Source organism: Thamnophis elegans, chromosome 1, assembly GCF_009769535.1.
Source record: "Thamnophis elegans isolate rThaEle1 chromosome 1, rThaEle1.pri, whole genome shotgun sequence".
Classification (NCBI taxonomy): domain Eukaryota; kingdom Metazoa; phylum Chordata; class Lepidosauria; order Squamata; family Colubridae; genus Thamnophis; species Thamnophis elegans.
Window position 1 is genome coordinate 4,602,581 of NC_045541.1, and position 22,302 is coordinate 4,624,882.

General features: G+C 38.3%; 1 protein-coding gene across 1 annotated transcript; it reads right to left on the reverse strand.

The window, feature by feature from the left end:
- Nucleotides 1-5,585: 5,585 nt before the first annotated feature.
- Nucleotides 5,586-22,273, reverse strand: ZDBF2 (zinc finger DBF-type containing 2). The gene is made up of 6 exons (XM_032216566.1): nt 22,249-22,273; nt 21,083-21,134; nt 20,893-20,944; nt 19,150-19,255; nt 16,786-16,913; nt 5,586-9,097 (listed from the first exon to the last, which is right to left on the reverse strand). Exons 2-6 carry the CDS (start codon nt 21,132-21,134, stop codon nt 6,430-6,432), a joined length of 3,006 nt encoding a protein of 1,001 aa, XP_032072457.1. The 5' UTR covers nt 22,249-22,273; the 3' UTR covers nt 5,586-6,429.
- Between the last annotated feature and the right edge of the window lie 29 nt (nt 22,274-22,302).

Sequence of the window (22,302 nt, forward strand, 5' to 3'; positions counted from 1 at the left end):
CCCCACCAAAAAATTGAGACCCATGGTCCTTCTCTTACTCCTTTCTTGCCAAGTTAACTTCCTTATAGTAATACCTGTACATTTCATCTTTTCAGCGCAAAAAGTGGGGGATGCTAATGTTGTACATTGATTAAGGCTTAATCTTTCTGTCATTACTTATTCAGGGACTCCTAATGTAAATTGCCTCTTTCAAAGATGGCCATCCCCTAAAGACCATTACTTATGAATAAATTTTATTGATTAGAGTAGGCAAAGTGTACCCGTATGCGGAAACGGATTGCTATCAAGTTAAAGTACAACCAAAGATTTCAAAATATATGAATTCATGCTGATTAAGGAATAATGCAGATGAACTTAAGTAAGGTACTTCTGCTTATAAACAAACTTATGATCTATGCAGTGAATTATATAATTTTAACTGAAAATCTCAAGACGTTTAGTCGTAATGACAAAAGAATCAGTAGGTTGCATTTGTGAAATGTGATCCTTATAAGCTTATGTTTTGTTGATCATGTTAGACCCTGAAAATATACTTGTCAAAGCAAATTGTAGACAGATGTTAATTCTTTGATTTCTAGTTTTATCAATAACCCAAAATACCCCAGACTAGAAGAAAAATTCACACAGAACTACAAGTGAAAATAAGTTCCATTTTTTCCACAACCATTCCAAAAAGCTTTCATGCATGTTATTTTAAACATAATCATATCTCATCTATTGAATAGTTTTAAGATAATTTTCTTTAATTAGGGCTGGGGATGATGACACTGATTTCCATGTTTTATTCTATTCTTGAAATGTTTTCTCCGAAGTCATTTTCAAACAAATTAGAGCTGAAGTATTTTTTATGGGACATTATATAATTTAGAGATAACTCTTTCAGATTAATCTGACTGAGTCTATAACTCTGCTTCAAAGTTTGTCTATGGTCGTTACTTGAGTGTTTATTTTTGAATTAAGAAGAAAGGATCTAAACCAGTGTTTCTCAACTTTGGCCACTTGAAGATGTCTGGACTTCAACTCCCAGAATTCCCCAGCCAGCATTCGCTGGCTGGGGAATTCTAGGAGTTGAAGTTCAGACATCTTCAAGTGGTCAAGGTTGAGAAACACTGATCTAAACTGTAACTGAAATAGCTGAGCACATTCTGAAGTTAACTAAAGTCACTTCAAATTTAATAGATCAAAGTCTTGAGTCTGCATAATTTCTGATTGAACTTGGTTTATAACATGTAGTAATAGACAGAGAATTTAGGACAGCTAAAAATAGAAGTAAAGGTAACAAAAGGTTGCTACTATTTTTACCCCTTGCATTCAGATTTTAAAATTAGCACTCCAAAAAAAGATTATAAAAGGTTCAAAATCTTTTTAAAGTGTCCTAAGTCACCTAAGGCAAATGCTGAGAGTAGTTTAAGTCGGACACTGAGCCTAAGAAATAATGTGTCTGTACTTTTAAGTATTAAAGATAAGTTCAGTATATAACTGAATTTTACAGTATCTGACAAAATTAAGTGCCATTTCAATCAGTGTGTAATATGAGTCACTGGGGTATACCTTGATGCGTACTTACAAACACACTTCTCATCCATAAACTTATGTGCCGTCCATCTTGTCCAGAGATGATTTTATTTTGATTTTAATGAAACTGAAATTAATTCATTTCAATTTAACTTCAAACATGATTGTTTTCCTCAGGAGAAAAATACTTCAATTTTACTGGTGCTGGGATGTTAACAACTAATAGTGTATTTGCAGGCTAGATTCCCCTGCAATAAATATATAAAATCCTCTAGAATCCTAGGTATATAAACATTGTCTATTAACAGTATTAACAATGTTATCTCTTTGTAGATGTTTTAATGTAACTGACAATCTGCCTCCAGTGTATTTTGGTATGGAGACTATATAGGTAGGCCTAAACGTACAACAGTTCAGTTAGTGAGCATTCGAAGTTATAATGACAATTAAAAAAATAGCAATAGCAGTTAGACTTATATACTGCTTCATGGGGCTTTTCTAAGCGGTTTAGAGTCAGCATATCGCCCCCCCCCCCCCCCCCCCCCCCAAGTCTGGGTCCTCATTTCACCCACCTCGGAAGGATGGAAGGCTGAGTCAACCTTGAGCCGGTGAGATTTGAACCGCTGAACTGCAGATAACAGTCAGCTGAAGTGGCCTGCAGTACTGCACTCTAACTACTACGCCACCTCGGCTCTTATGAACATTTTTCTTACCTTTCTTTGCAGCATCCCCATGGTCATGTGATCAAAATTCAGATGCTTGGCAACTGGTTCATACTTATGACCATTGCTGTAGCCCAAAGTCATGTGATCACCTTTCGCTACCTTCTGATAAGCAAAGACAATGGGGAAGCAGATTCACTTAACAACTGAGTTACTAACTTACAAGCTGCAGTGATTCACTTAACAACTGTGGCAAGAAAGGTCATAAAATGGGGCAAAACTCACTTAACAAATGTTTCACTTAGCAACATAAATTTTGGGTTCAATTGTCATTGTAAGTCGGAGTACTGGTAATTAGCTGCAGTATTATATGTACAACAACTTTATTAATGAATACAAGTGAAATTAAACATGTTTTATTCATTTAGCAAATAAAGAGAAACAATAAAAATCAAGAAAAGTTCGAATGGAAAATCATTGCAAAGAGGGAGCCCTCATTTTTAATAATAAAGAAGTTAAGACTGGTAAAACCAGCATTTGCTCAGGTTTAATAAAGTAATATCCAGATTTCTGTGTTTATAAATTGCACAAAGGGTGAAAAATATGGAAAAATTGTTCTGACCTATATTGATGGAAACAATTTGTGAAAATGTTACTATTACTGAAAAGATGGCATTTCAACTTTGTTTAATCTATTATTTGCTGTATTATTTTGAAATAATATATAAAAGTTTTATTTTTCTCCCACTTTCCTCTAGAAGACATGCGAAGTGAAATCTTCAAAGCATTGGAAGCTTTTCCCAATCTGAATTTACATGCATTTTAAGAGAACATTTATTTGCAAAAATGTATTTGGGGAAATGATTCCCTTGTGTATCCTGTAGTGTCAATAGCAAGTCCTTCCAGTGGGGACGAGACTTAGAAATGATGGCAGTCTTTCAGTGAGTTTTTAAACGGTATCTTTTATGCTAGGGTTAGAGATACCTTGTTTAAAATCTCAGTTCTGACGTTTGAATAGAAATCAATGAATCTTATCATTTTGGTCTGTTCCGTTTCTATTTTCCAAATTATAAATTACCTTTCACCTTTCTACCACAGTTGGATAAATATAACAAAAGAATAGAAAATTGATTTTAGTTTTTGTACATGTCTAGTGTTGAGATTTTTTTTAGTGTTACATGCTTACTTTTTCCTTAACATAATTTAAAAGCTCTTTTCTTTTACATGCGCCATATACTGTGTATATTTTAATTTTCAAACCACTGCAATGCCCTGAAACATAAATGCTGTACTGATGTTAGGAGCATCAGTCCCATAAAATTTGAATCAAACAAATTTCTCTTCTATTCCTAAATTCAACACATACTCATGCAGCATTGATGAAATATTCATTAAAACATTTCTATGGCTGCTCTTCTCTACTTTGAAGCGAATCTTTCATATAATATTCATTGTCAGAAAAGGAAAGGGGGCTTCTGTGCACAGGATGACAACTGTATCTTTCTTACATCCTCAAGAGTGGTAAACACCCCCCCCCCCGAGGTATACCTATTCCAAAATTACTTGTTGCAACATGAGGAGATATAATCTAAGACTGCTTAGAAACTTTTGAGGCACAAATCTGGAGGCTCAGCCTGAAACTGGGTGCTGAAACGTAGTTGTATAGTATATGAGGGGATGGGGAAGGCACAGTGTGGGGAATGAATAGCAAAACCAAATGAAACAAAAACTATTTAAAGACGTGTATAGAAGCCAATCTCCTAACATTTCGAAATCTTGAAAGCCAATAAAAATATGAAACTGAGTTAGTCCTTAGCTAAAACACGCGACAGGTGTGCCCATGGCACAGGCACAGGAAATCATCTAGATGTTTACACAGTACGCTTTGGATCCTGGTTTATTAAAATGTTGAGCATTCCACATATTGTAATTGTGTAAGGTAATAAGTTAGAAACCTATCCATAAAATCAATGAACTGATAAAATACAGTTTTAACCAAAATATATTCTCTCCAAAATTTACTTTACCAAGCATACACCATACTCTTAAACCCAGAAGTGAGACATATTCAAAAGTAATAGTTATAGAATTTTCAATTCTGCATGATTTTCTCCAAAAGTATATTCCAAGCTCTTTACAATACAAAAAATAAGATGTTAGACTTCTTCCTCTTTTAAAGAAAATATATAAATATATCAAGATAATTATCCAAATTTTTTAAATATAGCCATTTTTTAAATATTCTGTCTTAAAAATGGCACTCTGAGGAACCAATTTATAAACCAAACACAAACATACAAATATAAAAAGAATGTTTTAACATTAGACAGCCTGTGCCTTGTGCATCCTGAGGTTGGGAAAAATGGGAGCATTAAAAAAGCAGGATATATAGAAATATGTACAATTTTAGGACTGGTGAAGACAAGACAATGTACTCTGTCAGAATATTCACAAAAACGTACAGAACAGAATGTAAAAAACAGCATGTTAGCTAAAATGACATTGCTATCTCATAAATTCATCACGGAAATTTTGCATATAAACACAAAAACTGTTGAAAAAAACTTCTGCAATAAATCTTTTATCAGATAACTTGATTATAAAATTATCAGCTAAAGAATATTTGTTTAAATATGTTTGTATTAGCATAGTATATGCCTGGGGCAACCATAACTACTAGGTTACAATAGTTGGTGGTGATAGTATACTGGAAGTAATATCCAGCATAACATCCCAAACACTTGGAATGTTTGAACAAAATAGTCATTTTCATATAAATACCACTTGGAATTTTCAGAAAACAGAAATTCAATCAATCCAGATGGAGAATTTTTTTTTAATATTATTTTATACAGGCAGTCCTCAACTTACGGCCAGAGTTGAGTCTAATGTTTCTGTTGTTAAGGGAGAGATTTGTTAAGTGCGTTTTGCCCCGTTTTACAACCTTTCTTGTTTCATTTGTTAAGTGAATCACTGCGGTTGACAAGTTAATAACCTGGCTGTTAACTAAATCTAGTTTCATTAACTTTGCTTGTCAAAAGGTCACAAAATGTGATCACATGACCTTAGGACACGGCAATGGTGGTAAAAAATGAACCAAGCAGCTGAATTTTGATCACATGATCAGGGGGGGTGCTGCAAAAGTGGTAACTGTGAAAAACGGCCATAAGTCACTTTTTGAATCAACTTTGAATGATCACTAAACAAACTGTTGTAAGTTGAGAACGACCTGTATTTCAGAGTAACATATAACTTAGTATATATTCTGTTAGAAAAGTGTTTTAACACACATATTAATGCAAACCAAAACAAAACAAAATTAAGTATTTACCTTTTTAAAAATTCATTTTTTTTAAAAAAAAAATCTATTTTAAGCATGAAGTAGCATTTTTCAGAAAGTTGCTTATATATTGACATTACTTTAAAATGCATTTAACAACTATATTGTGAGCTGAAACTAGGCAGTAATGCATTCTAAGGGCAGATTATGTGTAGAAATATTGCTTATATACAGCAGTCTTGATTAACCATTCTGTATGATCTTAAAAATCAATTGTTCTTCCAGAAAAAGTAAAAAAAAAAAAAAATCGAAAGAAAAAAACATTTTTCAACGTTCTAGAAGGACATCCGATATTCTTGAGAAGGTAACAAATATAGGCAAAATGATTTTGTATTTGTGATCTGAATTTAAAGTACAATCACTATGTGATATCCAAATTTAGATTCTAGATAAGGTAGGTACATCTTCAAATGCAATGCATACATCCTAAAACTTCATGTGCAATTTCCAAAAAACTGGTTCTACACAATCAAAGATTTTTCAGAGAAGTTAAGGGGAAATTGACAATTTTAGCAAACGGCAGGAGTTCCCCACTGTTTTGGGATGAGTTTTGACATTGCTTAGTTACCAGCAAGATATCAAAGCGGAGCTTTATGTAAAAGATACACTTTTTTCAATGACTGATACTGGTTTTACAAGGGAAAACAATGCTCTGCTTGAGAAATATATATAGCAAGCTGCATAACTGGGCTTTTACTGCTTAAAATAGTTCTAACTTAACATGTAATGTGCAGCACACTCACAAAGTAGCAATATGAACGACTTCTTTACCTATTAGCTTACTGTTTGACCTTGAAATTGTTCCATTTCTAATTCTGATGTATACCTTGAAAAAGCCGTTCCCACTTTTTTCTCCCTTTCCCGCCCTCTTAAAAGACAATCCCAAAGCAAATTTATATGATCTGAGCAACATTATTTCACAGTGCAAAAAAGATTCTTGTCCCTGGCCACTTCCCATGTCTTCACTTTGGAAGAAGTCCTTACAGAGGCTCTCGGCCTTTTTTCTGCAACGCCCATTGCATCTGCAGTATTCAAAAACGTTCTTTTTGACTTCCTTGACACGGTCAACTTTTTAAGGTCAGCTTTTTTTCTCTGAAGATGCTTTTTTATGGTAGCGTTCTTTGAGTGGTGCCTGAGAAGAGATGATTTAAGAGTACAAGATTTTTTTTTAATCCCTCCTATTGGCTGAGTTGCCCTTCTGGGTGGTTGTTTTCTGCTGCCTTTCTTAACAAGGTCACGTTTGATAAAAATTAGCTCTGAAGTTTTTTTCGGGAACCCTGATTCTTTGCTATTGATTTTTTTCCTCTGCCATGTTTTCTTTGGATTGTCTCTTTCTAAACAATCAGCAGTATGGGACTTCGAGGGACATTTGACTCCTTTCCTCTTAAATGGATTGAATTGAAAGTCACCTTCCTGCTGTGATTGATGCGACTTCAACGGTGAAGTAAATAAGTGTTTACAGCATTTCTCTGAACAGTTGTAGACCGAGCATTCTGATTTTTCGGATGAAATAGAAGGGCCCTCTGACTTACGATTTGAATTCATACCATTCCCCTTAACAGGGTCCACCAAGAGAGATGACGCACGGTGGTCTGGGGAACTGAAGGGCTTTGATAGATACTGGATATCAGCTTGTTTCTTCCGGTTTCCATCGAAGTTGAGGTTCCTGAATAGCTGTCGAACATGCGCTGGCTTCTTTGTCTTCCCCCCAGCTACGCATTTGGGAGGCGTTTTTAAAATCCGATTCGTCAGAGGATCGTAATACTTAATAGGGGTTTGTTTGTACTTGTACCTTACAGAATCTTTGCTATCTGTGGAATGGTGCCTTTTAATTTTGGGAATCTCCTCAGCCTTGCTCCTAAATTGTTTCACCTCTGGGCATGAAAGAACATAGACTAGTGTCTGCGGCTGTACAGGGCTCATGAGTTTGGTGTAAGATTTAGGAAGCTTAAGAGCACATAACCTCGTTTTCATGGTAGGCGTTTTCTCATTCTCTGACCAAAGGAGGTTGGCCATCTGATTTTGCAGCTGATGGTCCTTCCTAATTATTTTTTGCTTAACTACCGGATACTGTATTAAACTGGTTTGTGTGCCATGGCTAACCTTAACTACTTGGCATCTTGAGGCAAGGCGGCAAACTCTTTTTTGGGGATTCTTCAGGGGCTTTGGAACATGTATTTCTGAAGTTGCAGATAGGTTGCTGAAGTCAGGACCATCACTTAGCCCATCAGTGAATTCTGGAAGCCCTTTAGCGGGCCCAGCCTCTGTTTTGTTAGGTGCAACTGCATTCATCCTCTCATCAGTCTTTTGAGGTTTTTTCCTTGGTGTACGATGAGCCAAGGGCTCAGTATCAAAATGGCAGCGGAAGCGGCCTTCTCTAAATTCCCGCACAAGGGCTTCAATTTTCATATCATCTTCGTACATGATCTGAGACCAGGTTTTTCCTACAAAGGAAGGAGGCACATGAGGCAGAGCTGGAAGAACTGGCTCTTTGCTTTGACTTGGAATATCATTTCCTGCTTCTGTTTGCTGCACTGAGACGTTTTTAAAAACGGAGCTGAGTTGGGTGTCATAGTTTTCATCTTGTAGATTTACTTTAACTTCTTTGAGGAGTTCTAGATTTTTAGCAGCTAATCTGGACAGGTTTGCTTGTGAATCAACAGCTGCGTCACAATCAAAACTCACATCAGAACCATGCAGACTACTGTGATCCAAAAGTGACAGAATATTTACACAGGAATTTGTATCTTCTTCTCTGCAAGGCAACTCTTTGGGAGGAGGCTCATAACAATATTTCAAAATCACCTGTTCAATTATTTCATTGATAGAACTTTCAGCACTTCTGCACAAATGTTCTTTTTCTCTTGGTAATCGGGGAGCTGCTTGAAAATTCAGGGAACTGCTGGTGCCCACAGGTTTTCTAGCATTCCTGAGACAGAGGTTAATCTGAGTTGCATCCTGAGATTCTAAGTCATCTTGCTTTAAAAAAAGTTGACCTGAGATTAAAGAGTTGCCTTTATTATAGACAGGACTCTCATGAAAATGCGAAACAGTTTTTGACAGGACTGGCTGTAAAACAAGATTTTTGTTTGAATTCAAAAATCCATCTTGGTTGCATATATCTTGGGTAGCCTGTTCACATGTGTCATCTCCTTTTACTGGATAGCTAATATTCTTTGCAAGTCTATGAGGAGTGAATGGTACCTGGCTAACAGGTAACGGATGGTGTAAAACATCCTTAGCCGTAAATGAGACTTTCTGACTACTATTTTCGGTCAAAAGGTTTGTTGGACCAAGATTATTTATATTACTGGAAATATCCATATTTTGTTGTGAAGCTCCTAGTTTGGGTTGTTGTCCTCTTCCCAGAGTCTGGACAGGTAGAGGTTCTACAGAAGCCTTCTTCTGCTTTTCATAGCTCTGGGAAATAAAGCAGCCTGATTCAGCAGTGAATCCACTCTCAGTGTTTGGATTTTCCACCCTGCTCGTCTCTCTCTCCTTCTCTTTGACTTCCACTGATACAGCAGCCCCATCTTCTGCAAGAAGCTGGGAGTTGACTGGCATGTCATCGTAAGTTGGTCTAGGGAAAGGGAAAAAAAATACACATCAATGTTATAAATTATTGAACATTAAAGCAGAATGCGCAACTAAGGGATGAAAAGCCAGGAGAGTTAATAAAACTTTAATGGTCCTATTACAGTAGGATGACTAGCAGTACCGCTGCAAACCAAATTGGCTTATAAACCACTCAGGAACTTACAAGTTTGAGCTCTGAATTTCATGGTTTCCTATGTTGTTTAAATCCCACTGATATATAATGATGAGGCATGAAAGGGAACTTTCAACATTATGCATCATTGGGGAGACGACAGCATGATCTCTATAATCATTTTTTGTGTCAAAACTTTCAGTCACAATAATTAATATGTTCTGATATAACAATCATGGTTCACGTCTAGGCCCACATAAGACACCGAACCAAGCTAACCAGGTTAGTTGAAATGGCATAATACAGAAATCTGCAAATTAATCAACTGTATTTCAAGCCGACATAGCTTGAAAAACTAGCCTTAGCTATGTTAATTGCAGGAAACTTTAATGTAATCATGAAATCTTTAACTTTAAACTTTAATGTAATCACATTCATGCAGCTGAATATGTTGTTATTCAAAAGTAGCAAAAGTCCATGTCCATATTATAAAATGAATAATCTTACAGTACCATTGATTTTTAAAGAAAATCAGAATAAGCAAAATGTATGAAGAAAATAATTTATACTCAATATTGCTGTATACACAAAAAACAAAAAATGGACTTTCACTAGAAACTCAGACAAATCTACAAATATCTAAGTAATAAAAATATTAAAGTTTATTTAAAATTAATATGAGTTAAGCGAGATTATTTTGGATTGTGGCATTATTTTGATGCCACTAGTCTTTTTCTTTATACCTCTCATAAGCACTAATTAAAAAAAATTGATCAGCAAAAAGTTATATGTAGCCCTCGACTTTACAAGAGGATTTGGAATTTCTGTCATTAATAGTCAAAAAAGGCAAAAAACACTGCTTAGCAACAGCAATCACTATACTCCCAGTTGCCGTCATTAACTAAATACCAGAGTTATTAGATGAGGCAACTTCCTGCCAACTTCCCACAATCAAAGTCAGTGAGGCAGCCTTCCCTAGTGGCTTCTGCACTGACATTTCATTCTGTGCTGGTCATAACCATCATTTGTTCAGTGCTACTGTAATTTGGAATAATCACTGACTGAATGGTAGTAAGTCAAGGACTACCTACCATGTTTTCCCTGAAAATACAACCTACCCCCAAATAAGCCCCAGTCTGTTTTACGTGTGTGCCCAATATAAGCCCTAGTGAAGGGGGAATGGGCATGGCCAGCATAGGAGGTGGCGAGCACATGCGAGCCGATGGGTGTTATGGTGTGCCAGTGGCCTGCGGAGCTGGCAGGAGAGTCGGAAAGTGAGGAGGTTGGGGAGGAACATGGGAGTCTGGGGAAGGCTCAGACGAGGATTCTGCATGGGAGGCAGAGAGGGGGCCAGGGCCATCTGGGAGTTAGGTGCTGCCTCCAGAGCCGCCAGAGTTAGACATAAGCGAGGAAGAGAACAAGGGGAGCCTGTTCCCAGTGCACGCATGCACAAAGCTGCCAGAAGACAAGAAGAGTTAAGACAAAAGGGGCGACTCGGGAGTAAGGCTTGGAGATGATTGGCCCCTCCCATATAGACATAAAGGAGGAGCAAAGGCACATGAGCCTTTGCAAGAAGCAACTTTGTTCGTTCTGGTCGGTTAAAATTCTGAAGCTCTGTTTTGACTCTGCGCTCTGTGTGGCCTTGCAAAGCTAATTGGCAATTATGTCTTTGGCAGCGTTTCAAGGGAGATAACGGTGGGTGCTTATCAGCCTTATCCCGAAAGACTTTGGCAGACTTCTGTCAGACTCTTTACAAACTATTTGTGACTCATTACGGGCTGTGAATGAACATAATTCATAGCAGTTGAAATAAACAGAGGGTCTTTGGGACTAAGTATGTGCTTTGTATTGTCTCAGGAAGCCTAGGTCAGAACAATGGGGTCTGGTAGCTGCCACAACCGGCACAGCACAGATGTGTTGAGTACCTGTGCAAGCGGCAGGTGGAAGCAGAGGCAGGGGGGAGGCTGGTGATCCAAACAAGCCGCAAGGGCCAAGGGAAAGCCGAGCGTCGGGAAGCTTGTCTTCACATAGCGCCACAGGCAACAGATAGAGGCAGAGGCATTGGGGGGGGGGGGAGGCAGGCAATCCAGACACGCCATCTGAGCTGCAGGAAACTCGAGCGGTGATGACTGGAGTGACAGGCGGACGTGGGAGGCTCGTCTTTGCATTTCTTGGCTTTCCTTCCACTCCACGCATCAGGATTGCCTGCCTTCCACTTCGTGGCTTCCGCTCAGCACAGTCCCTGAGTGTACCAACCAAGGGACTAGCAGGCTGCAGCTGCTGCCTGATACTATTGTTCCCCACGCACTTGCTGGCTCTCATGTACGCTCTGGGGGCAGGGCACCCAGCCAGGCTGATCACCCTGAATTTGTGTTTTCCCAAAAATAAGCCCTGGTGCTTCTTTTGGGGCCCGAAAGAAAATAAGACCGGGTCTTATTTTAGAGGAAACATGGTATATATATATCTATTATAGCTGTATAAAAAACAGAAGTAAACAATCCCTCCATTCTCACTTACATTTGTAAACAAAAATGTTTTTCAAGTCAGGACCTGCCTTTTCTGTTAACCAACTCTTGTCATTTCTGTCAATAGTCATTCCACTATGGGATACCATGGGATTTTAATTTTTAAGTCAATTTATATTATTATTAAGTCAATTCTGCTGCTGCACTTCTACTCTTCAATGGTAATATAGTCCTTTTAGTGGCCGGTTGCTGCACATCAGTAATAGCCCAATGTTGATGTCAACTGAAGAATTAAATAGTGAGAAGTACCAATAGTATCCTCATAATCAATGCTCAAACAGAATTTTATGAATAGATTTTGAAAGGCAACTTAAAGCACTGAGTTCTCACTTCCCAATTAAGATTCCACAAAATGGTTTCAGTTCAATACACAGTGACTCTAGTCCAGGTAAAGGCTTATAACTTGCCAGATACATAATGGTTTGATGGAAACACAACAGAAATGGGGGGGGGGGGGAGATAAAGTTTAACCTGGATTCTCACTTCTTCCCCACTCATCTGCCATACCAACCTCCAACAGAAGACTCCAGAGCTTAGCTTGGTCATTCAGCAAGTGCTGCTTCTACGTTTAGAAAGAACTCATCTCTCCCTCCATATAATATTCTTCCCCATGTTTTTTGTAATTTTGCAATAATAGAAGGTGTATATCTAACCAGGCTTGGAATCCATTTACTTCAGTGATCATAATATTGTTAAGTTGGCGCAGTGGTTAAATGCAGCACTGCAGGCTACTTCAGCTGACTGCAGTTCAGCAGTTCGGCTGTTCAAATCCCACCAGGCTCAGGGTTGACTCAGCCTTCCATCCTTCCGAGGTGGGTAAAATGAGGACCCGGATTGTTGTTGGGGGCAATATGCTGACTCTGTAAACCGCTTAGAGAGGGCTGAAAGCCCTATGAAGCGGTATATAAGTCTAATTATTGCTATTGCTATTGTTAAACAATATGTCCAATTTATGAGTTGCTGCAAAATAGAATTCACAATTTCCCTTGAAGGAAACCCATGAAATTTATATCAGGCTTATTTCTTACTATAATTAGAATCACTTATCAAATGAGTCGGGGTTAGGGCACTCTGGTATATAAAGAAAGCCAACTATTTATCACAATGGCCATTATCTGAATATCATGCTAAGCAGTTCCCTTTTAGTAAGATATGAACCAGCTTAGCCTCTTCCTGGAAGACAAAGTCCCCTCCTCTCCTGAAGTTTCGTGCTTTCATTTACACTTTTGTTAATGAAATGAAGAACTATTATTATACATGATCACATTAAACAAGCCAGCTTTAGAAACAAAACAGCTTGAAATTAGGTTTATTTTAAACTACAGTTGCATTCCAGTTAAATAAAAATTGAAATGGAGGAAGGAAAATTGTGCAAGGCCATAGGTTATACTTATTCATATTGTACCAAAGCTTGGTTGACTACATCTCTACTGATTTAAAGTAGATATCAATCTATTGTTTATAATTCTTCCAAAAGTTGCTATGAAATTTTAATTTTTAATATGACCAAGGGGAAAAAAATATATGGAAGGAATTGTAATAATCTATTTAATTTAACATTTGTCCCGGCACCACTTAAGTTTTTGCAATGCAATTACTAGCACATTTCGTAAGTGAAAGCAATTGTTGACACATGGCACTCAATACATAACTTCATACCATACATCTTTTCTGATATTTATATTATGATTAATTTAGGAAATAGTTCATAATGTTGATTATATATGTCAAACTTCAAATTCAATAATAGTACATTCAGAACGAAGACACGAAATCACAAAAAACCCTACTGTATTAATTGAACTAAATCTTAACTATCACATCAGCATTTCATATTTGCAACTGCAAATGTCTTAGTTTATAACTTTATTTTTTAGATCAAATTTTATTCCGTCCTCTTTCTTGTGTTTTTCATTTTTTTATTTTAATTTTCATATATTCATGGACTAAAACAGATATGTAAATGCTCAAATCCCAGTTGGTTTGTTCGCTTGGAGTGAATAGCAAATATTGAAAATATTCCCTCTGGGCCTGTGAAGAATGCACCTACAGTAAAGTGTTGGCTTAGCAACTAAAGCATCTCTGGTTGAAAGTATCCGAGTAGTGATTCCTCCAAATTAGAGGAATGGCTTTGCTCTAAACATCAGCACCATGTGATATTTAAATGATTTCCTGACAAGCTTCAAATTTATTGCAATAGGAATACTCAAAAAATAATTTTTGAGATGTCCAGGTCATGGAACACATTTTTCCCTCACTCATATAATATATTCCTTCAGAGTATTTGAAATGCCATCCAGATTTTAACAGCATCACCAACAAACAATGTTCTTTCTGGATTGCTTTTTAAGAATATGAATGCAGGCTCTGATATATTGATAATATCTTTCATATGATGACCTAATTTTAAGTACTTTGGATAAGATCTTTTATTAATTGCCCAGTTGCTGCTTAAATGGTTCAAGCACAACATTCTTTTCAATCTCATAGGGAAGATCTAATTTATAACCATCTGCTTTCTAACGGAAAATTGAAGCAAAATGGCCATTAGAATAGCAATTTGTAGCTGCCAGGGAATCAAAGTCTTGGGTAGGTGCTAAGAAGGTGACTTGGCAAGGGAAGGGCACTGCAGGCACACACTACAGAGTTTGAGATCCGTGAGATTTCATACTCCACAGCAGGCTTCTTGGGAGAAAAAGCAACTGCAGCAACTTATGGGAGTGATTTGAGACCTTCCCTGATAGCTTCCCACTGTTTGTGGGAAGATGGCAGGGAAGGTCACAATCACATGACCACGAGATGTTGTAACCATTGTAGGGGTGAATTGTGATCACGTGACCATCGGGGCGCTGCAATGGGCAGAATTTCAATAACTGGTTGTAAGTACCTCACTTCTTCAGTTTCATTGCAATTTCAAATGGTTACTGAACAAGCAATTGTAAACCAAGGACTACCTGTAGCTTCCATCTTAGTTGAGAATTCTGAAGTATTTCCCTCTTAACTCACTGGAGAAATCCACTTGGGAAAGTTAAGTATGATCTGTTATGAAGATCCAAAATTAGGAACATAAATTATATACTACAAAAAAATGCAACTGGCAATTGTCAACTCTTAAAAGAGCCCTCGTTTAGTAAATTAATTTTAAAATTTGTTAAATATTTAAAGGAGCTGTAAAGAAAACTAAACCTTTTTAAAGCAGCATCTTTTAAACTGCTTTAGGAAATTGCTTAGGAGGTAATCACACTAGTATGAAAGGGCTCAGATTGCGTTGCAGAATGATGCAGATATCTAATTTATTAACTAGCCCATTCATACTGTTTTTCAAGTACTTTGATCCTCAGATTGATCTATAGCTTCATTTATACTATCTTCTTTAAATGGGTAGATTGCTATGAGAATCTCTCCATGCCCTGATTATCCCAACACCAAGAGCCCATCATCACAGTGAAGGGACAAAAGCTCCAAGCAGAGGACCAATTTACATACCTTGGCAGCACCCTCTCCGTACAATGACAATTGACCTCAAGGTCAACTGCAGAATCACCAAGGCAAGCTCTGCATTTGGCGGACTACTGACCAACGCGTGGGACTGCCGTGTAATAAGCCTTGCTACAAAGCTCAAGGTGTGCCAAGCAGTAATGCCAACTACCCTGATGTATGCCACTAAAACTTGTATACAGGAGGCACGCCAGGCAATTCAACCACTTCCACACGACCTGCCTCCGGAGACTTCTGAGGATCTGGTGGCAGGACAAGGTGCCAGGACACAGAGGCCCTCTCCAGAGCAGGCCTGCCATCAGTTCAAATCCTGGTGAGGGAAGCCCAGACACGCTGGGCAGGCCATGTTGCAAGGATGCCAAACCACAGCTCCTCTCTGGCAAGCTCTCTCAAGGAAAGTGATCACACGGGGGACAAAGGAAGTGATACAAAGACACTCTGAAAGCCTCTCTCAAGTCCCTGAATATCGACACCATCTCCTAAAAAACCTTGGCACAAGATTGATTGGCATGGCGCACGTTGATCCACCAAGGTTGCCAGACATTTGAAGACAGAAGGACAACCGTAGCACAAGAGAAGCGAGCACTCCCCAAAGCCAGAGCTGCAAATGCTGCAATAGTGGTGCCCACACATGCCTGCCTGACATGTGGCAGAACATTCCGTGCCCATATAGGCCTTACCAGCCACCTGCGGACATACCATGGACAGCCCACAACCCATTAGATGTCAAGGACCTCTTCGAAAGCGATGGACGAAGATCATTCTTTATATGTTTTCCTTTGCCTAAAATTTCTTCCTAAATTTTTCTGAAATTGCATCTCCTCTGTGCTTAGAAGCCACTACCTAGAGCAACATATGGGCAGAAGACATGATGGGAAAAAGTACTAGACACTCTGGCTTTCCGAACACATCTTCTAGATGATGTCTTCCCACAAGGGAATTTAGCCAGTAATTTAATCAGGCAAACTGTCATTTGAACAGGTTGAAGAAGCATTTCATTCCAGAATAAGAATTACTATTAATTCACAGTACTTAATGTTTATAAGATTATAATTGTAGACTCCTAATGCAAAGGTGGCAGGTACTAGTCTGTGTAGTCACGAGGAGTTGAGCAGAGTTTAATGATACTTATCTAACATTATGTGTACATGATTTTTCCAGGAAATTGCTACATTATCATCAGCGATAGCTTTACTATAATGACATCGGACCCTACGTTTTCTCCAATTAGGCATTTAAATGATTAAATGGCTAAAGACAATAAAAACAGATGCCATAGTTTCTCCCTCTTCATCAAAACAGAAAAAAAGGTATTGCTTTGCTGAAAAGGAAAGCAAAATTAATCAGCACAAAACCATAACAGGTCCAATCTAGAGTTTTCTCACTTCTTTTACAACTTTTTTTCCCAAGTTGCCTCCAGGTACAAATGTATTTCAGCTGGCCCAACACGCTGCCAATTTGATTACATTTCTACTTTGATACACTGGATTTCTATCATCAGATATTCAGATAGTCCAGTGCCTTGAATGGTTTTACCTGTTGTCCTGGTACCTGTAGGGATGATGTTGCAGAACATCTTGCAGGAAACGCTCCATCAAGCTACTTGTACCCATGCGATTCCTACAGTACCTGGCAAAATGTCTGTGCTGGGAACTATATACATGCTGAAGATAAAGAGAAAAGGGCATTTTGTATTTTCATCCACTACTGTTTTTTTTCCTTTATAAGAGACAAAAAATAAATTACAGTAATTGCAATTACAAAAGATTATAAGAAAAATAATACTTTAAGCGTGATATTATTTGATGTCATGGAACTTAGAAACACTGGTCAAAAACCAACTGCAGCAGATATTGCTATAAGCTAAGGACAATATACCAAAAAAGCCCCTCCCAAAAAGCAAAAATGAAAACAACCTTACCCTATTTATTGGGGGGGGGGGAAGCAGTGGTACCATGGTGTAAAATTTGGTAGTTAAAGAAGAATAAAAAGATGATGTGGTAAAAGAATCATTTTTGTAATTCTGGTAATCCTAATCCCAATTCTCTAAGCGTTTTTGGCCACATTTCATAGATTTTGCTCTTCAACACTAAACTACATTACCAGCAAATAAAGTAGGGAGTTCATCAGGAAAATCTCCTAACAATAGCCTTTCCTGTAAGCCATCTTCCAACAAGGTTCAGGTTCAGGTTCATTTTATTTATATGCCGCCCTATTCCCGGCGGGACTCAGGACGGCGCACAAACCCAAGGAAGAGAAGGGAAACACAAAAACCACCACAAAAAGTACAGGGTATTTAAAACAACCAACAGCCACACGATTCGAGAGGGGAAGGGAACTCATCGACCCCAGGCCTGCCAACACAGCCAGGTTTTAATGGCTTTTCGGAAGGCCTGGAGAGAGGTGAGGGTCCGAATCTCTGCAGGGAGCTCGTTCCAAAGGGCCAGAGCCGCCATAGAGAAGGCCCTCCCCGGGTAGTGGCCAGATGACATTGGCTAATAGACGGAACCCGGAGGAGGCCTAATCTGTGTGATCTAATGGGTCTTTGGGAGGCAATTGGCAGAGAATCCCAAGTCCCCCTTGCTTATGGATCCTACTAACCACATGTCACTTCTTCAAAGAAAGGAGCATGCAAAGATCCATATTTAAAAGGCAAAATGTGAACTAGGCCATTTGAGAATATCCACACGCATTGATGGGCAACTGCTTACTTTAGAACTCACTTGACACTCTTAGAAAAACATGGGTTTGATTCAAGGAATGCTGATAGATGTGTCATAACATGCTAACTCGTGCACCAAATCACCATTGTCCCGTCAAATATAGTCTTGCAAGAAAGAAAGCATCTTCTACTGATGAAAGGAGTTGCAAGAGGGTATGTTCATTTTTGACTATCATAATAGAAGTGATACAAAAAAAGAAAAGAAAATTAAGACTTGTATAAGTGAGGGACATTCCTCTTTCATAGCTAATGAACATACTTGGATTTTTTATTTGACTAATTATGCTTTTCTCAAGCCAATAACTTCAACCCCTATAAGTTAAAAATACAAATGTAACTGCAAGTTTGGAAGGAACCTTGCTTTGATTCTTTTTAGATCTACTGTAAAAGACCAAGACAATTTTTTTGGTATCTCTGAGAATTTTGAAAGCATACTGTGGATGCTCTCACAAAATTACTGTGATTAAAGTGCTTGTGTCCCTACAAATGACTGTCATGTAGAAGTAAACAATCACAAGACAAAACATTTAATCTGTTTAATTTTCCATTATTTTCTAGCTCCACCATATGACATTTAATACTTCAGTGAATCTTTGGAAGGGCTTAATGGAAATAGCTCAGAAGAAAACACTGATCTACAGCCATTTTTCTCTCCAGAAGTCATTTCCTTCTTGGGAGCGCAGAAGAATTAGAAAATAAGGATGGTATGAGATTCTGCTTTGCAGCATGCTTTTTAAAAAAAAAAAAAATTCAAGGATGGGGCAGGAGAAAGAGAGCTTGGAGGCTACAAGGGAGATTTCCATGAGCAGTTTGTTTCTATAGGGAAAGCCCTAAAAAAGGAACCGTTAAACCCTTAATGAGGTTTCCATCAGGGATGGATTGCTGCCGGTTTTACTACCAGTTCGCAACCCGCACAGGTGCCAGATGTGCACTCCGCGCACATGCGTTGTTCAATGTAAATTGTTCTTCGTGCATGTGCAGAATAATTTACAGTGAACTGCGCACACGCAGTCACTAAAAACCAAAATGGCGGCAGTGAGGGAACCGGTTCAGGGGCGTGGCAGGCCTGGGTCGCTGCCGGTTCTGTGACCCTGGCCTGAATGCTACAACTGGTTTGGCCGAACTGGGAACAACCCACCTCTGGTTTCCCTATGCCAGTTAAATTTCTATTTGAATACCTGTTCCAGATTGCTGTAGGGTGCATGGCAACAGTTGCAGTAACCTTGCCTGTTCTGCATAACAGGTGGTCCAGTCTTTGACCGCTCCAATCCTTGTCTATTTAAACTGAAAAATATAAATTTTGATATAATTTATTTTCAGAGAGAATTATAAAACATAGTAAATGAAAGTAACTGCAGAGGAGGCTCCATTATTCAGAATTATCTACTGTATTGAAGAGTAAGGCCTTGTGGAAATTTACATTAGTTGTGTGATGAAATCACTAGGCACATGAAGTCAATTACACAATTTCTGTCAGTTTGAAACATATGTGAGATGTGGGCGGGGCCTGTGCACTGCTGAGGTCGGCGGCTCGATTCCCATGAGTGAATAAACTGCGTAGGGACAAGAAAGAAAGGCACCTTCTGATTGCCCACCAGCATTGAGGCATCCCGCAGGTAAAGATAACACCGCCCAAAAAAATTCCTTTCACAGAGGCAGCCAGCCACCTCGGTGATCCCTGGCTAACACGTGCCATACACTAAAAAAAATTGTGATGATACCATTGTTCAAATGACACTGCATGGAAATTCCGTCGTATAAAGATTTGAGGTGTTGCATGCTCAGGTATTAAAAGGTGTTAGTGTACTATTACAACAGTATTCTTGAAACATTTTCAATAGCCCAACAAAATTAATTAGAATGTGTTGCTGAAGTTGCAGATGTATTTACATTCTTCTCACATTAGAAGTTTATTTAAAATTCTACTTATTTATACCTAATGCAGAAATTAAAATCAGCAAAATATTAAAATGAATTAAAAGAAAATGAAAACAAGACAAAATGCAACACAACAGAAGCTTGGAAGACAAGCACAGCACACTTGCTGTTATAGCTCCTGTTTGACGTTCAGGATTACAAAAGAATCCACTGGAGGGTGACACATGTAAAACAAGTGTGTAGGAGGAATCACCATTTTACCATGTTTCTTTTTACCATTCACTGACTTCCAAGTATCTTTGAAGTGGGGGACCAAGACAAAAAGAACACGGATTTTCTAACCCATAATTCAATGTCTCCTAGGACACAATCACCAAAGCAGTAGTTCTAAAATGCGACCCAACAAAATTTCATACCAGTGTAAGGTTGAGTACAGAAACAAATTTTAATAAAGGCAAAGTTCCAGAACACTTCATCCTTCATCATAATTCCCCCTTTACTTATGTTTACAAACAAAAATTTTTGGAATAAGAGCAACCATTCTCCTTTATGCTAATTAGCTCACATGAAACAGATTAAATCAACAACTCCTGTCCTTTCAACTGAGAAAACAAAACAGAAAATACAACAAAATATTTAGTCTTTTGATCTGCCAGCCACACTGTTCTCCATCAGAAATACAGGACATAACCAAATTAATTAATAAAATTAATTCATCTATTTGCTATGAAAATGATTTTAAAATCATCATAAATGTGATAATCTATCTGATCAGATTAATCTAAAATTATTTAACATTCCTAATTCGCTAAATGAAACTTATTATTCTAGACCAGTGTTTCTCAACCTTGGCCACTTGAAGATGTCTGGACTTCAACTCCCAGAATTCCCCAGCCAGCATTCGCTGGCTGGGGAATTCTGGGAGTTGAAGTCCAGACATCTTCAAGTAGCCAAGGTTGAGAAACACTGTTCTAAACATTTTACTCATAATTTCTTTTCATCGTCATCAGGGGATTGTTGATTCTACATGGAACTAAACTTACCTACTATTGCTGTCTTGCAATAAGGAACCTTCATTAACTTTCCTTTCCACACCTGAATGAAAAAAATTGAAATAGAACATCAATCTACATTCTTACTTCCCAAGTTTCATTTATCTTTCAGAACAGTAAAATTCATTTCAACAGATGCTGAAGTTCTCACTACACATTTCTTCTTGTCGAAGAGGTTTACCTTGTGCTGAGCTAGCATTGGCTTCATCATCTTGCTTATTATGATCAAACATCTGTAAAACAAAACAGTGTAAAATTCTGAACAGACACAAAAGTTCCTCCAGTAAATATTTGTTCAGAAAAAATATATATATAACTAAGAACAATATTCTGAATTTCATTAAAAGAGCCTCAGTAGTACTATAGAAGGTTTCCATTTCAGGAATAATCTCATTCTTAAACAAGAGTTTGAGAATAGCAATAGCAATAGCAGTTAGACTTATATACCGCTTCATAGGGCTTTCAGCCCTCTCTAAGCGGTTTACAGAGTCAGCATATCGCCCCCACAGTCTGGGTCCTCATTTCACCCACCTCGGAAGGATGGAAGGCTGAGTCAACCTTGAGCCGGTGAGATTTGAACCGCCGAACTGCAGATAACAGTCAGCTGAAGTGGCCTGCAGTACTGCACCCTAACCACTGCGCCACCTCGGCTCTGTGAATGAAAGCAACAAAATAGAAAGACGTCATCATTCTATGCAGATAACAACTACAGAACAAATATACAAGCGGATTTTCAATGTAATATCCTTTAATGATCATCATTTAATATGTTATAATCTCAGGCTGAAAACTAAATCACAGGACAGAGTTTTCCCTCTGTTATATAACACTGCTGCTACAGGAGTTGCATTAGTTGCTAATTTACACAACCACTGATGATGTTGCCTAGTTTGGGTAATGACACATCTGCAAGAAAGCAGCCAAGCTCAGAGAGCACCAAGGACCCCTCATTTCAACCCTGAGCTACAAATATTGTCCTTTATCATTACAGATTTTTTAGAGAGAGTCAATTGGGAATGTTTTAACAAACTGCAGTGCTGTTTGGCTTGAGAGCAGCAGTGCCTCAGATAGAAAGTCCGTACAAAGAGTGGTATGGACAGCCGAGAAGATCAGAGGAAGCTCGCTTCCAGCTATTCAGGATACTGCTTATAAGCGCCAGGGTGGATCTGATTTAAATCAAGTCGATTCAAATCACTATTTAAATCATGATTTAAATCACTAGGCTTGATTTAGCAGTAGCAATAGCAGTTCGACTTATATACCGCTTCATAGGGCTTTCAGCCCTCTCTAAGTGGTTTACAGAGTCAGCATATTGCCCCCAACAATCCGGGTCCTCATTTTACCCACCTCGGAAGGATGGAAGGCTGAGTCAACCTTGAGCCGGTGAGATTTGAACAGCCG